General features: G+C 42.6%; 2 protein-coding genes across 2 annotated transcripts in view; both read right to left on the bottom strand.

The window, feature by feature from the left end:
* Positions 1 to 7,584, bottom strand: part of LOC130545272 (uncharacterized) — a 9,301-nt gene extending 1,717 nt beyond the window's left edge. The window contains exons 1-4 of the mRNA XM_057319703.1: positions 7,296 to 7,584; positions 864 to 1,073; positions 444 to 666; positions 10 to 267 (exon numbers count right to left, since the gene is read on the bottom strand). Coding sequence (XP_057175686.1) covers positions 10 to 267; positions 444 to 666; positions 864 to 1,073; positions 7,296 to 7,342 — 738 coding nt within the window. The 5' untranslated portion in view covers positions 7,343 to 7,584. The remainder of the gene's footprint in view (positions 1 to 9; positions 268 to 443; positions 667 to 863; positions 1,074 to 7,295) is intronic.
* Positions 7,585 to 8,179: 595 nt separating this feature from the next.
* On the bottom strand, positions 8,180 to 11,022 carry eif4e2rs1 (eukaryotic translation initiation factor 4E family member 2 related sequence 1). The gene is made up of 7 exons (XM_057320194.1): positions 10,818 to 11,022; positions 10,427 to 10,526; positions 10,213 to 10,347; positions 10,018 to 10,122; positions 9,167 to 9,319; positions 8,889 to 9,025; positions 8,180 to 8,373 (listed from the first exon to the last, which is right to left on the bottom strand). Exons 1-7 carry the CDS (start codon positions 10,832 to 10,834, stop codon positions 8,334 to 8,336), a joined length of 687 nt encoding a protein of 228 aa, XP_057176177.1. The 5' UTR covers positions 10,835 to 11,022; the 3' UTR covers positions 8,180 to 8,333.
* Between the last annotated feature and the right edge of the window lie 4,499 nt (positions 11,023 to 15,521).

The raw sequence follows: 15,521 nt of genomic DNA, 5'->3' as shown, positions 1-15,521 counted from the left end.
CACACACACACACACACACACACACACGCAAACAAACAAACGCACACACACACGCACACACATAAACACAAGAAAAGGTAATTGAGCATAAGGGACAGGGACGTGAACTCTACTGTCATAAGTCAAGAACATTACAAACATGTCCTGTGATGTGATGTGATGTGATGTGTGCTCACCGTGTCTGTGTGGAGCCGTTGATGTCGATCTCAGTATGGACTGTAAATGAGTCCTCACATTCTCCATCTCCTCTACATGCCTCCTGCCACTCTACACACACACACACACACACACACACACACACAGAAAACAAGAATAATGCACATTTTAAAGGTCTCTAGTATTTGAGGTGTTGAAGAAATGAGTCGGTTCAGGTGTTTACATGATTCAGGAAACACTGGTTCTACATAAAGAATCACGTTGCAGTCACGCTTGTCAAATGTTACCGTTCTCTGTGCTGATCTGTTCAGGCTCTTCTGCAGATGAAGGTCCATCTCGTGTAACCGTCCATCACCTTCTGACTCCACCTCCTGCACTCCAGAGCCAATCACATCATGGGAGGAGTCCTCTATGTGTCCCGCCTCCCGTGCCTCTTTAAGCCCATGAGAGTAGAGAGGGGGCGTGGCTCTGACGGCGGTGAGATCAGGAGAGGACATGAATGACACCGGCCTGTGCACATGTGGTGATTTCTATTTCTATTGTTATGTCTCATGATAAGCGAGCTGCGCTTCTACACAACATGGAAACTAACAGAAGTGATTTCTGCGTTTAAAGAACTCTAGTGTTTCTTCAGTCACAGTGCTTTACTTCCACTGCTTCATTCCAGGGTGTCAGATTAAAGTGACGTGTGAACTCTTCACGTGTACCTGGCTGCAGTGTGACCTATGACCTCCCGCTGTCGGCTGCGCTGCAGTGAACGGTAGAGACCAGCGGTGACCTCGTGAGACGCTGCCAGAGGAGAAGACGGCCACGAGCGCGTCACAAGAGAAGACTGATGAAGAGCTGATGGAGGAAGAGGCTCCACATCACTGAGCACTTCATCATCATCATCATCCTGTCTGCTCACTGACATCTCACTACACACACACACTGTCATGTAACACATGTTACTGCATCAATACATCACGCACTTGATTCTGTTTCTGTTCATCTGTTCTAGCCACAAGATCTTTGACTTTTTTGAAGATATTTTTATGTCTATTTATAGACTGTCTACACCAAATACACACATGAAGAGTCTCGTGCATAAACTCCATATACGCACTGCAGAAGAAGACCATTACACCTTCTAGAATCTAGGAAATGCCTATGGACATTTTTTTATCACCGTTACTCAAGCCTCCTCAGGTGTTTTCATGATAATAAAGTATATTTATAATGATCGTGTTTGACGGGTGTTGCTTTTTCAAATGCACGTTATAAGCGACTCAAACTCGCACTGCTTTTAGATCGAGCAGCATTTCTACTGATCCCAGAGCCGTGCTTCACGGACAAGCTACGCATTAAAAAAATATCGACGCATTAAAAAAATATCGACACATTGCAGCTCTGCAGTTGGCTAACTTCTCCCAGGCTACGAGTAAAACGTGACGTATGCCGTAAAGCAGGGGATAGGCGGGGCTTGTACCGGCCCGAACACTAAAGTTACAAGTGCAATTTCAGCCGATAGGAGGCTGCTCAGGTAGCAACGGCAGTAAAATTCGTCCAGTTAAAAGTTGACCTACCACTAAAATAATTTTAGAGCCATTATTTTAAGATCAAAAAGTTGCTCGTTGTCGCTTTAAATGTTCCATACAAAGATTTAACTGTTTTGACATAATTGACTTTACCTTAGAATTAAATTAAACCTGGTCATTAGCTTTATTTTTCAGAAGAGTTGAGTAACTACTGGATATGCATTGTTGTAACACAGATTATATTAGACCATGAACGACATGTAGCAGTTCATTCAGTCTCATTTTGACTCAATTGACTCGTTCGTTCAGTGAAGGGCGTGTTCATTCAGTACATTCAACCAATGAAACGCTCTGACAGAGCTCACGCTCAAGCGCTATTGGCTCGTGTCTCTTTGAAGCTGCACTGTCTTTGCTTGAGACAGTAATGAATGAGAAAAATCTGTCAAAAAGACATATTACATAACCTGTATTACATTTCTTCAATCATGCAGATCACATACTTGTTTTTTAGCGTGTCATTCGATCTTTTAATCTACAGCATGACTCACTTCATCGCTTCTCTGATCGGAACAGCGCTGGTCTCTTTTGGCTTTATGTTGCATATCACGTCATGCAGCAGCTCACGTCAGCGGATAAATGAACATTGGCATTTAAACACGTTTGTGCTCATTTGTAATGAGTTTCGGGGTGACTCGCCTGCAGTCACGCTTCAAGTTTGCTGTGTTTTAACGGCGATTGTGAAGGAAAATATGACGCTTTGTAAACCACGTGGAGACACAGATTGTGTTCTCTTTCATCATCTCGTTTCGAGATCCACCTATGGAAGGGCATCCGTACCTGACCTCTAATCTAATTCACCAAGTCTGGCTAGACAGACAGAAGCGCGCAGCCAATGCCAGGTAAGGCCCCACCCCCTTACCTGAGCGCATATAAGGTCTGCTTGCGCTGCTGTTCCTCAGTTGTCATTCGCTTCTCGCGATCTCTGCTTTAACACAGTTCAGTTGGATTTTTCTGCTCACTGTGTGTCTTCAGGAGGACATATCGTCTGATCAGCCTCCGCTAGACGTGACAGTCGTCCATTCAGCCAGGTTAGCTGTGTTTTTTCTACGCATCCTGAGCCGTCCACGCTCGTGCTTTTTTCACCTGCTCCCCCTTTACTTTCCACGGCTGCCCGCCACGGATATTAACGAGTTTTTCGCCGACATGTAGCTCTCTAAATCTGCCACTGCTCCCGGGACCAGCTCATCACGGGCCTGCCCGGCCGCGTGCGGGGCTATCATCGCAGCTAAGGACTCTCACGAGTTCTGCGTGGTCTGCTTGGGCCTCAAGCATGCAGAAGAGGCTTTGGAGAACCCGGAGCATTGCAGCCATTGCCTTGTGCTGCCGAAAAAGCTCCTGCGGCGTCGAGTCAAAGTTGCCGCTACCCAGGGTATCGAGCTCGGCCTTTCTGACTCGGATGGGGGACACGGTGACATGCCTCCGGGGGTCTCGCGGGGCGGGACGTCACTTCATTGGGCTGACCTGCCTAATCCTGCGTTCCCCGAAGAGGATATCTTCGCGGGCAACCTCCCGTTCACCGATGAACCGGCTGGTTCCGGCGATGAAGACGACGCGGGCCTTCTTGGGGTCTCAGAGGACTAGGAGGCCATCTCACTCTCTGGTTTTCCCCAGGCTAACCCCCCCGCGGCCTTAACCTTGTCCATCCTCCTGGACGTGTGCGAACGAGCGGCCGCTCGCCTTAACATTCCGTGGCCGGCTCCGCAGAGCGCCACCGACCAGGAGAGGGATGTGTATGATGGGAAAGTGCTGGGTCCCCCGCCCGGCCCGAGGAAACAACTCTTCCCCGTCCTGCCAGCGTGCGCGAAGCACGTGAGGCACTACTGGAGCGACCCGCTGAACCTCAAACACGGTCTCGCGGGTCTGGAGGTGAAAGACATGGCGGCTCTCGGCTTGGGTGATCCCCCGCTGTCGAGCCGTCGATTGCCAGGCATTTCAACCCCGTCCAGGGCGGGCTGCTCGCCCCTCCGAAGCCGGTCTTGCCGGGCAAAATGGACCGTTTTTCTGCCTCTGTTCATCAGGCCGCTTATAAATCCTCGGCCTTGGCTGTCAGGGCTCTCAATGTTTCGTCCCTGCTTTCCGCTTACCAGGCGGAAATTTTGGAGGATTTGGGGCAGCAGCTGGACAAAGGATCCCCTCGCCAACCTTGTGGAAGGAGATCCTTACGATCAACGACCTCGTCCTCCGCAATGCTCGTCAGGCTGTCCAAGCTTGCGGGCGCTCCATGGCGCTTTCTGTAGTGGGGGAGCGTGCTCTCTGGCTGAACCTGTCGGGACTCCCTGACAGTGAGAAGAGGCGCGTTGCGGGCGCTCCGGTCGAGCCTGGCCAGGCTCTCTTCGGTCCCGCCGTGGCTTTGATGCAGCAACGGTGCGACGACAAAAAGAAAGAGGACGAGGCTTTGTGCCTCCCTAAGAAAGCAGCTCCGCGTCAGTTGCCCACTGCATGTGATATTTCAGTTTTTCTTTTTTAATAAATGTGCAAAAATGTCAACAATTCTGTGTTTTGCTGTCAATATGGGGTGCTGTGTGTACATTAATGAGGAAAAAAATGAACTTAAATGATTTTAGCAAATGGCTGCAATATAACAAAGAGTGAAAAATTTAAGGGGGTCTGAATACTTTCCGTACCCACTGTATGTCCAAGACCAGTGCTTTCCGGAAGAGTGACCAGCTCTTTATTTCGTGGGCACCCCCTCATAAGGGGAGTCCCATATCTAAACAGCGCCTCTTACATTGGCTTGTGAACGCTATAGCAGTTGCATATGAATCAAGGGTAGCACATTCTGTTTTAGGAGTGGGGTCTTCATAGCCCCTCCTTGTTATATTCCTTCACCTCCTGTTTACACATTGTTATGGTAACGAGGGTTGAACGGGCCGGTGGGCCGTGCGCATTCATGTCACCAAGCATGCATTCACATTCCGGCCTGGGTGGTATATACAGGTGCTGGTCATATAATTAGAATATCATCAAAAAGTTGATTTATTTCACTAATTCCATTCAAAAAGTGAAACTTGTATATTATATTCATTCATTACACACAAACTGATAGATTTCAAATGTTTATTTCTTTTAATTTGATGATTATAACTGACAACTAATGAAAATCCCAAATTCAGTATCTCAGAAAATTAGAATATTACTTAAGACCAATACAAAGAAAGGATTTTTAGAAATCTTGGCCAACTGAAAAGTATGAAGATGAAAAGTATGAGCATGTACAGCACTCAATACTTAGTTGGGGCTCCTTTTGCCTGAATTACTGCAGCAATGCGGCGTGGCATGGAGTGGATCAGTCTGTGGCACTGCTCAGGTGTTATGAGAGCCCAGGTTGCTCTGATAGTGGCCTTCAGCTCTTCTGCATTGTTGGGTCTGGCATATCGCATCTTCCTCTTCACAATACCCCATAGATTTTCTATGGGGTTAAGGTCAGGCGAGTTTGCTGGCCAATTAAGAACAGGGATACCATGGTCTTTAAACCAGGTACTGGTAGCTTTGGCACTGTGTGCAGGTGCCAAGTCCTGTTGGAAAATGAAATCTGCATCTCCATAAAGTTGGTCAGCAGCAGGAAGCATCAGAAGCGTCTCGCCTGGGCTAAAGACAAAAAGGACTGGACTGCTGCTGAGTGGTCCAAAGTTATGTTCTCTGATGAAAGTAAATTTTGCATTTCCTTTGGAAATCAGGGTCCCAGAGTCTGGAGGAAGAGAGGAGAGGCACAGAATCCACGTTGCTTGAGGTCCAGTGTAAAGTTTCCACAGTCAGTGATGGTTTGGGGTGCCATGCCATCTGCTGGTGTTGGTCCACTGTGTTTTCTGAGGTCCAAGGTCAACGCAGCCGTATACCAGGAAGTTTTAGAGCACTTCATGCTTCCTGCTGCTGACCAACTTCATGGAGATGCAGATTTCATTTTCCAACAGGACTTGGCACCTGCACACAGTGCCAAAGCTACCAGTACCTGGTTTAAGGACCATGGTATCCCCGTTCTTAATTGGCCAGCAAACTCGACCTAACCTTAACCCCATAGAAAATCTATGGGGTATTGTGAAGAGGAAGATGCGATATGCCAGACCCAACAATGCAGAAGAGCTGAAGGCCACTATCAGAGCAACCTGGGCTCTCATAACACCTGAGCAGTGCCACAGACTGATCGACTCCATGCCACGCCGCATTGCTGCAGTAATTCAGGCAAAAGGAGCCCCAACTAAGTATTGAGTGCTGTACATGCTCATACTTTTCAGTTGGCCAAGATTTCTAAGAATCCTTTCTTTGTATTGGTCTTAAGTAATATTCTAATTTTCTGAGATACTGAATTTGGGATTTTCATTAGCTGTCAGTTATAATCATCAAATTAAAAGAAATAAACATTTGAAATATATCAGTCTGTGTGTAATGAATGAATATAATATACAAGTTTCACTTTTTGAATGGAATTAGTGAAATAAATCAACTTTTTGATGATATTCTAATTATATGACCAGCACCTGTATGTGTTGCTGGGTTAATTACATGTGTGTGCCTCATACATGTTCCTGTCCTGTATGTGCGCAGCAGCTATGTGTGCGCATCAGGGCTGCCAGGGACATAATTATGGGACGTGTCATGCACCGCCCCTTTGGGGGTGACCGTCTTTTTCTGGCTTTCAGAACCTCACTGTGAGTGTATTGGGCAATCGGGGAGCTGTCCATGACTCTCCCATAGGTGGATCTTGAAACGAGATGATGAAAGAGAACAATAGGTTACTGTCGTAACCCCGGTTCTCTGAAACATCGAGTGGAGAGATCCACCAGCTTTGCCCCGCTTGCTGCGAGAAGCGAATATACTTACTGAGGAACAGCAGCGCAAGCAGACCTTATATGCGCTCAGGTAAGGGGGTGGGGCCTTACCTGGCATTGGCTGCGTGCTTCTGTCGGTCTAGCCAGACTTGGTGCAATTAGATGCTTCTGCAGAGGTCAGGTACGGGTGCCCTTCCATAGGTGGATCTCTCCACTCGATGTTTCAGAGAACCGGGGTTACGACAGTAACCTATTGTCTTGTGCCTCTCTCTCTGGCGCATATGTGAGATAAGCACACGTGACACGCACGTAAAATATACCCATCTCTCTACGATGCGCATCGTAACATTTTTGCATCGCGAAATATTGTAATACGAAGTATTGTTAAACCCCTAAAATGAAATAACTCTAAAAAAAATCTAAAAAACTTTTTTTATGTGCATTCCAATTACTATCAATAAAACTGCAGTTGGTTTGTTTTGATTTAAGCCATAAAAACTACACAACTACAGCTAACACACAATAAATACATGAATTATCTCATTTTGGATAAGCACTTTTATCAATATCCTGAATGAAAATATATCTAACGTTACTCACACAGTACGTTATTTACTCACGTGAGGTTTTAATATTGTAAATGAACACACTTTCACCGTCAGTCTCTCACACACACACACACACACACATTAACGAATAATAATCTCATAAAATCATGTACTGAATACAAATTCACGAGTAACCAGACATTTTTAAAAGTAAGAGTTGATTGAAAGTTTTGTAGGAGTTTGTTTACCGTTCGTGTGGCTCGCGCTTCATCCCCGCTTGAAAACACGCCGCCATGGCAACCGCGGAAATACGTCATCAAACCGCTCCATCCACATCCGGATTTACAAAACAACTTTATAGATTGTTTCATCTTAAATTAAAACATTTTGTATTTTCAGATAACTTAGTTAATTTATTTACTCATTTAATAAACTCACAGTATGAATCTTGATTTTCATCATAATTATTTTTCCGGTAACAAAATAAGAGCTCTAAAATCAACAGTAAACGAGAATAAAATACCAGATTACAGCTCTGTTGTATCCTCAACATAATACTATTGTAGTTTATTCTTAGTATTGTGTAATCGTGCACACCCATACATACCGTGTGCGCACATCACATACACAAACACACTGACGTCAGCAGAAACTGTGCTGACTCGATGAAGTAAAGCACTGTACAGTTTACTCAAACAAAAATCTTATTCTGATCAATAAGTTTCAAGTCAGATGCTCATATTTACAGTACTGTGCAAGTCAAGGCTTATTTTTAACCCCAAAATAGGGTTTTAAGTCAGTTATTTATATCTTCCCTGTTGAAAAAAACAACATATGCTGGTTTGGTATGTTTTGATGCTGGTTTACGCTGATCATGTGCTGGTCCTTATCTGGTTTAAGCTGGTCAAACCAGCATCAAAACATCCCTTAACCCAGCATATGCCGTTTTTATGAACAGGGTTTTGCTGTAGTGTGTCATCAGTTTCTAACCGTCTTAAATCCATTTTATTGGGGTAAAAACTGGGACATTTGCATAGTAATGTACATTAAAGACCAAAGCAAACAGATGAGTGCAGAGAACGTTTTTAATAAAGTCCTCAAACACACACACACACACACACACAGAATGTGATGTAATACACCTTACTGAGGAGCAGAACAGACACCATTCTGAGCTTCACACACACACACACACACACACGCACGCACGCGCACACGCACACGCACATCTGCGCTGGTTTCATGTGCACATGGGGTAAGTCCATATGAAAATCCTTTCTAGGTTTTCACAAGGTGATCTTCGTGTTACGGAAGCTGGAATTATCCCTGTAAAACAAGACAGACATGACACATTAGAGACGTGTGTGTGTGTGTGTGTGTGTGTGTGCGCGTGCGTGCGTGAAGCTCAGAATGGTGTCTGTTCTGCTCCTCAGTAAGGTGTATTACATCACATTCTGTGTGTATGTGTCGGGGGGATAAATGCTTGACCGGAGAGAAAGCCACAAGTTACTATATCTCAATGTATTCACTGAGAGCTTCTGATTGGCTGATATAATCACACTGAGCACTGAAATGCTATTCTACAGCACGCTGGTTTCATTCAGCTTACAAAAAGCCATAGGATCATATCAACCTTTTAAAAAACGCAAAAGGTTCATCAAATATTAATTGTAAGTTCAAGATGAGCCCAAACAATACATAACATAACACTTTATTTTCATTCTACCATTTTCCAATCACGGTGTAAATAATAAGTTTTGAATAAATGCATTTGGATTTTTGTACATTCTGGAATATAACCCTTAAATGAGTCTGGTGTGTAGCGTGTGTGCGAGTCATACTTGAGGCTGTCGTTGTGCGTCTTGTACTCCATGATGGTGTTGGGCGGCAGGTTGAGCACGCGCCGCAGCGTGTCTCTTATTCGTGATGTGGTCACTTGATCATTGGCGGTTTTATTCCAGATAGACAGAATATCCTCCTGTAGCAAAAACAAACAAACAAACAGCTTCACGTCACTCAGATTTACACTGATGATGTCTCCACATTGAAGACTGAAGCTGTTCTGTGATTTAGTAAAGGTGAATCAGTGATGGTTGTGCCATCTGAGGCTCTACAGCACCTGGAAGCGGATGGACACCACCACCCCACAGATCTCCTCCCCCACCATGAACTGCTCCCCCAACATGGCCAGGATGATGTTCTCCCAGAAGCGTGACGCCAGGCCCTTCCGCAGGCGGATAATCCACTTCCCACCGTTTTTATTTGCCTCGTCCTAACACACAAACACACACCTTCAGATTTAGAGTTGACACACTCGGATATCATGTTCATTAATGCAATATCCCTCGAGTAGGAGTGTGATAGTACTCTTATATCAGCATGGCTGTGTGTGTGTGATTATGAGCAGGGCTGTGTGGGGTTTCCTGTCTGATATGCATCTGCTGATATAAGAGCACTGCCACACGACTACGAGAGCGATATTGCATTCATACAACACTTCGATGGCACAAGTTTATGGATATATCAGAAACCGTGGTGATACTGGTGGAATATCTCATGGCTCTCAGCCAATCAGATTCGAGAACCAGAAAGAACTGTTGTCTAATTCAGTGGTTCTCAAACTGGGGGCCGTGGCTCCCTGGGGGGTCCCAAGATGGATCCAGGGGGGCACAGATTTTGTGGCATTTTATGAAATATAGGAATTTATCATAGATTTTATGCAATCAAACATCAGAAAAATGACACCACCAACCAAAATAATTGAGGTTCCAGCATTGTATAACTGAATGTTTTTGGTTTAATTAAAATTCTAAGTTTAAGATTATACGTCTTTATATGGGGGGCCACAAAGCAATGCACTTAACACAAAGGGGGCCTTACAACGAAAAAGTTTGAGAACCACTCGTCTAATTATGTATGTACAGTTATTTCATATCAGATGCACATGATGCCTACAAAACACACACGAACCTCCCACATGGGTTTGATTCCCTCTTTGAAGAGGTGAAAGTCGCTGTGACCCGTCAGGTCTCCAGGTCGAACCAGATGACTGTAGAACTTCCAGAACTGTTCCACCTGAAGTAAGAGAGCGACGGCGATGAAACACACAACAGATGTCACACAGACATGTCAACCTAATGAGCACAATAATAAACCCATGCAGACCGATGCCACTGTTCCCATCTGTCTGATGTTCTGCTCGTAGCTCTGTGTGTTCGCGGGTCTGCTGGGTGTGCGGCGCGAGTACCAGAAAGTGTAGTTGTACTGCAGCGGATGTTCACCTGGACCAGGAGATACAGTCTGACAGACAAACAAACAGGACACTATCACACAAAACCGGCTGAGAGACTGGACATGTTTGTCATTTTCTCTGTCTCACCTTCCGTCTGATGTTGTTATTATTGTTGTTTATTGATCCTCCGTCGATGTCATTCTGATCCTTCATCTCCTCGTGTTCGGCTGAGTCTTCCTCTTTCAAACTACAAATAACACATTTGCTGTCAATAATTCTGTCAGATAAACTTTTCTCTAAAGAACTATAAATCTTAATGAACAAACGGTTTAAGACGATGACGTCATCACACGAGATAAAGTTTATATTCAGATGAAATCTGTGTTCTATAAGGGAAGTTCGTTTACAATCACACACATGAGGATGTGAATCGTACATAACCACTTGATTGAAATGAATGAAGTCATAAGCGTTTGTTTGTGATATGAATGAGATGTGATGTTGTTGAATGTGAATTAGCCGTTAGCACCTCACTTACTGTTCAAACTGATTCATTCTGCCGCTCTTCTTCTCTTCTCTCTATAAACACCAACCTCCGCCTGAAAACAAACTCAAGTATACAAACTACACGATGTGCGTGACAATCTTTAATGATGGCCTTTTTACATCAACACAAACTCAACATCAGGCTAAACTCACTGCACTGCAGCTGTTCTCGGTGCGCATGCGCTGCAGTGTTACGGAAGCCGAGAGGCGACAAACGGCGTCTTAACGAATATCGCGACTTACTTTCGCTGCGGGAAAAAACTATGATAAAAGCTCTCTCTCATCTACACCATTCAATCTCTTATCATAAAGTGTGATTGTGTGATAGTAGGCTAACATTGATATACGCTATAGTATTTATGATCACCCTTGTACCATGATACTTACATGATTCCTGTTCTATTCGATTCGATTCTACAATGCGAAGGTACCATAATTATTTTTAGTGTCCACACGATACCGTGGTATTTACACGAGTGAACTATCGTAAACTTCACCAGAGTTACTATAGTAGTGTGGTGTGTGTCACTGTGTAGAATCAGGAAGTGTTGCTGAGGCTACTGGTGTTGATTTTCTGTCATGCTTGGACACAGTGACCTGTAGTGTTGTTCAGGTCAGTGTAGAATGAAAAACGATCTCAGCTTCAACACTAGATGGAGCCAAATACAACTGAGTGGATCTCTCTCTCTCTCTCGCTCTCTCTCTCTCTCTCTCAATTTCAATGTAAGGGCCCTTTATTAGCATGACAAAGTGTACATTGGTATTGCCAAAGCATCTCCAGCTGGGCTGCGTACACATATGTAACAAACGAATTTTTTATGTATGTAGTGCAACTTAAAGTGGTTGATAATATATGTAAATATATACAAACAGAAATAGAGTACAGTTTAAACAAGCTTTTAATCCTGGTTTTTAAGTGGGAAAACAAACTTTCCTTTATGTGAGTCGACAGAACGTAGCTGTGAAAACAGACAGAGAATAAAGACAGACAGATTCACAAATGGGATATAGCATATTGCGCATAACTGTGTGTTTTTGCGTGTATTCACAACAGTTCAATAGATTTTATTCCGTTTTTCTATTTCTGCATAAATATCAGCAGGGGCATGACTCATAACTGAATCGCTTAATGTGAAACTGCTTTTGCTAATAACCATTCTATCTGCATCTTTATCAGCTCATTTATTACAACATGAAACCTTAAACATTTATCTTCCTAAAGAATGCACAAATACTCAACTCAACTTTATTTATATAGCGCTTTTACAATTTTCATTGTTACAAAGCAGCTGTACATGAGACACATTGACTACAAGCAAAACAATCAAAGTTGTACCTGCAAAAACAAGAAAAGGTTGAAAACACAGAAGAGAGACACACACACATACAAAACACTCCACACACACAATATGCACACGTACTAACACACACACACACACGCACGCACGCACACACACACACACACACGTACACAGACAAGTACGCGCACACACACAGGCTCAGTGAGAGCACACATTTAAGATAAAGGAGAGAGAAGCACAGGTCAAATATAACAGACTATAAATTCCTATATGCAATATTAATTAAGTAAAACTTTAAGATTCTAAAGCAGCCCCCCCCGGTCAGGGGGCTCTCTCTCTCTCTCTCTCTCTCTCTGTCTCTGTCTCTGTCTCTCTCTCTCTCTCTCTGTGCATGCTGGGAAGTGGTAGTGTGGGAGGGTGATCACGGTGAGAGGGAAATTCGAAAGAAAAAGATTATTCTTAAATAATTTCTTGATTTTAATGTTATTCTTTTCGCACAGTCAATTTGATTTCAGTTTGGCTCGTGTGTGAATAGCATTGTAGTGGTGGAGTAGGAGATGGCGTCGCACCGGAGTGTGCAGGCGCCGTCTCTGACGCTCAGTCACGGCATCAGGTGCGTTACAAACGCGGGAGAATCAGTGGAGGATGTATTGTTGGCGGTAGCTGAATGTGTGGGACATGAAAACATTCTTTCTGGATGAATAAAGCGATAGTGGTGTTTCTCAAGGACGAAAAACTAGTAAACAGACTGATTGAAAGCGGGATTTCGGTGAGTGATGCGTTTGTTCATGTTCAACCCTTAGCTTCTCCGACAAGAAAAGTAACAATCTCCAATGTTCCGCCATTTATCCCTGATGCGGACATTGAACGCGAGCTTTTACGCTTTGGTAAACTAGCTAGTGGAATTCGGATGGTTCCGCTTGGTTGTAAAAATGCGGCTCTGAAACATGTGATGTCGTTTAGGCGACAAGTGTACATGTTTTTAAACTCGCAGACTTTAAATGTGTCGTTTCGATGCACATTTGAAGGGAAGTCGTATATGCTTTATGCAAGCACAGGAGAGCAGCGCTGTTTTGAATGCGGTGCAATTGGACATGTGAAATTAGCTTGTCCGTTAAGAACTGAAGCAGGCCCGAGTAACAGTACAGATACAACACAAAGCAACGTGAATGAGGATGTTTCAAAAAAAGACCAAGTTGAGGTTAGTACGGATATCTTAAGGAACAGTGAGGCAAATTCTATTGAGAGTGTAGGGAATCACGAGGAGATGTCTACTGAGAATGAACGAATGGATGATAGCGGTGCTGAAGTGTATGGAATAACTGATGCTTTGAAGAAAAGTAAAGATGGCATAGAGGTGGAAGAACTAAATAACACTCAACAACAAAGTAGTGTTAAAATGGTAAAAGTATGTGAGAAAAAGGAAATAACAAGTGTGGATGAAAAGAAAGAGGATGATGATGAGGATAGCGTTTTGTCTGACTTTTCAGATCTGTCAGAGGTCTCACAAGTAGGTTGTGATCAGGTTTATTCGTTGGATGAGATAAATGATTTTTTGGATGAAACTTTTGGAAAAGCCACTGATGTGAGGAATTACTTTCCTGATTTGAAGAGATTTCAATTTTCAGTTCATCACTGGCAAAGGAAGGTAGGAGAAGATGAACTGAGTATAAAAAAGAGGTTTAGATTAAGAAAGATTATCACAAAGATCAGAAAGGGGAAAGTCGTGGCCAAGCGGAAATCAATTGACTTTTCGGAATGAAGTGTACATCAAGGGTGTTTTTGCATGTTTTTCCTATCTTCGTATCTCTTTCTTTTCTCTCTATTTATCTTTTAATGGCTATTTTGAGAGTAGGATCTTTAAATATCAATGGAGGGAGAGATAGGAGCAAAAGAGCAATGGTTTCAGAATATATTAATCTTAAAGAAATCCAGGTTATGTTTTTACAAGAAACACATTCAGATTGTCAAAATGAAATAGATTGGTATAGATGGTGGGAAGGACAATGCTTTTTGAGTCATGGAACAAATTTGAGTTCGGGTGTGGCGATTCTTTTTTCTAAAAAAACAGATTTAAGAATTTTGTCTACTCTTGAATTAGAAAAGGGGAGAATTATAATTGTTATGGTAGTAATAAAAGAGTTAAAGTTTCTTTTTATTAATGTATATGTTCCCTATATAGGTGCACAACTACTTGAGTTTTTTAGAAAATTAAAAATTGAAATAAGAAAATATGATGATGATAACTTGTGTATAATTATGGGAGGAGATTGGAATTGTACTACTAATTTTGTATTGGATAGAAATGGAGAAGAACCTCATTTACAGTCTAGTAAAATGCTTCTTCAGATTACTCAAGAACTAGATTTGATTGATGTGTGGAGAAGTAGGAATCAAGCAGTGAAACAATATACATGGGTTAAAATATCAGATTCTGTTGTGACAGGAGCAAGACTAGATAGAGTGTACATAAATAAATCTGATATTAATAGAATAATGAATGTTCGTATATCTCCTTGTGGTTTTTCTGATCATCATGTAGTAACTATTGATTTTAACACTACAAGGTTACCACATCCAAAGTACTATTGGCACTTTAATGTTCAGTTGTTACAAAATAAGTCATTCTGTGAAAAATTTCGATGTTTTTGGGAAATTTGGAAAATGGAAAAGAACAAATTTGAAAATTTAATTCAGTGGTGGGAAATAGGTAAAGCCCAAATTCAAATATTTTGTCAACAGTTCTCTTACAACAATACTGTGAGTGTAAAGAGAAATATTGAAAGGTTGGAAAAAGATATTAATAAAATGGAACATTTGATAGACTTTAATGACTCTGAAGCAACAAATGATATCAAGAAGAAAAAAGTGGAATTAAAAACACTTCTTGAAGAAAGAGTTAAAGGTGCCTTAATTCGAGCAAGAATATCTTCAATAAAGGACATGGATGCTCCAACAAACTATTTTTTTAATCTGGAACGGAAAGTGATTAAACAGAAAAATATGCTTCATCTTCAGAGAGATAATGGTACTGTAACCTTAGATCCCATGGAAATGAGAAGAATCGCAATGGACTTTTATGCAAAACTCTTTGGATCTAATGATTGTGATCAAAGGAGTATGGATCAAATTTTAGAAGAACTACCTAGGTTGGAACCTGAGGACAGAAAAGTACTGGATAAGATGTTTTCTTTAAAAGAGTTTTCAGATGCTGTAAAGCAGTTGTCTACAGGACGTGCCCCAGGAATTGATGGTTTACCTGCTGAATTTTATAAATCTTTTTGGAATGTAATAGGTGAAGACTTTTATGATGTAATTGGTGAATGTTTTAAAAAGGGTGTTTTACCCAACAGCTGTCAGAGGGCTGTATTATCACTCCTGCCTAAAAATGGTGA

This window comes from Triplophysa rosa, linkage group LG21 (assembly GCF_024868665.1).
Source record: "Triplophysa rosa linkage group LG21, Trosa_1v2, whole genome shotgun sequence".
NCBI classification, from domain to species: domain Eukaryota; kingdom Metazoa; phylum Chordata; class Actinopteri; order Cypriniformes; family Nemacheilidae; genus Triplophysa; species Triplophysa rosa.
Note: the sequence above shows the minus strand (reverse complement) of the source record. Positions and strands in the feature narration are given on the sequence as shown.

Bases quoted from the DNA above. Each gene is read 5' to 3' on its own strand.
- eif4e2rs1 (XM_057320194.1), bottom strand. The intron at 10,123-10,212 runs GTCTGCATGGGT...CTCTTACTTCAG, and splicing joins AGATGGGAACAGTGGCATCG to GTGGAACAGTTCTGGAAGTT. The intron at 8,374-8,888 runs GTATGACTCGCA...CTTGTTTTACAG, and splicing joins ACGCACAACGACAGCCTCAA to GGATAATTCCAGCTTCCGTA.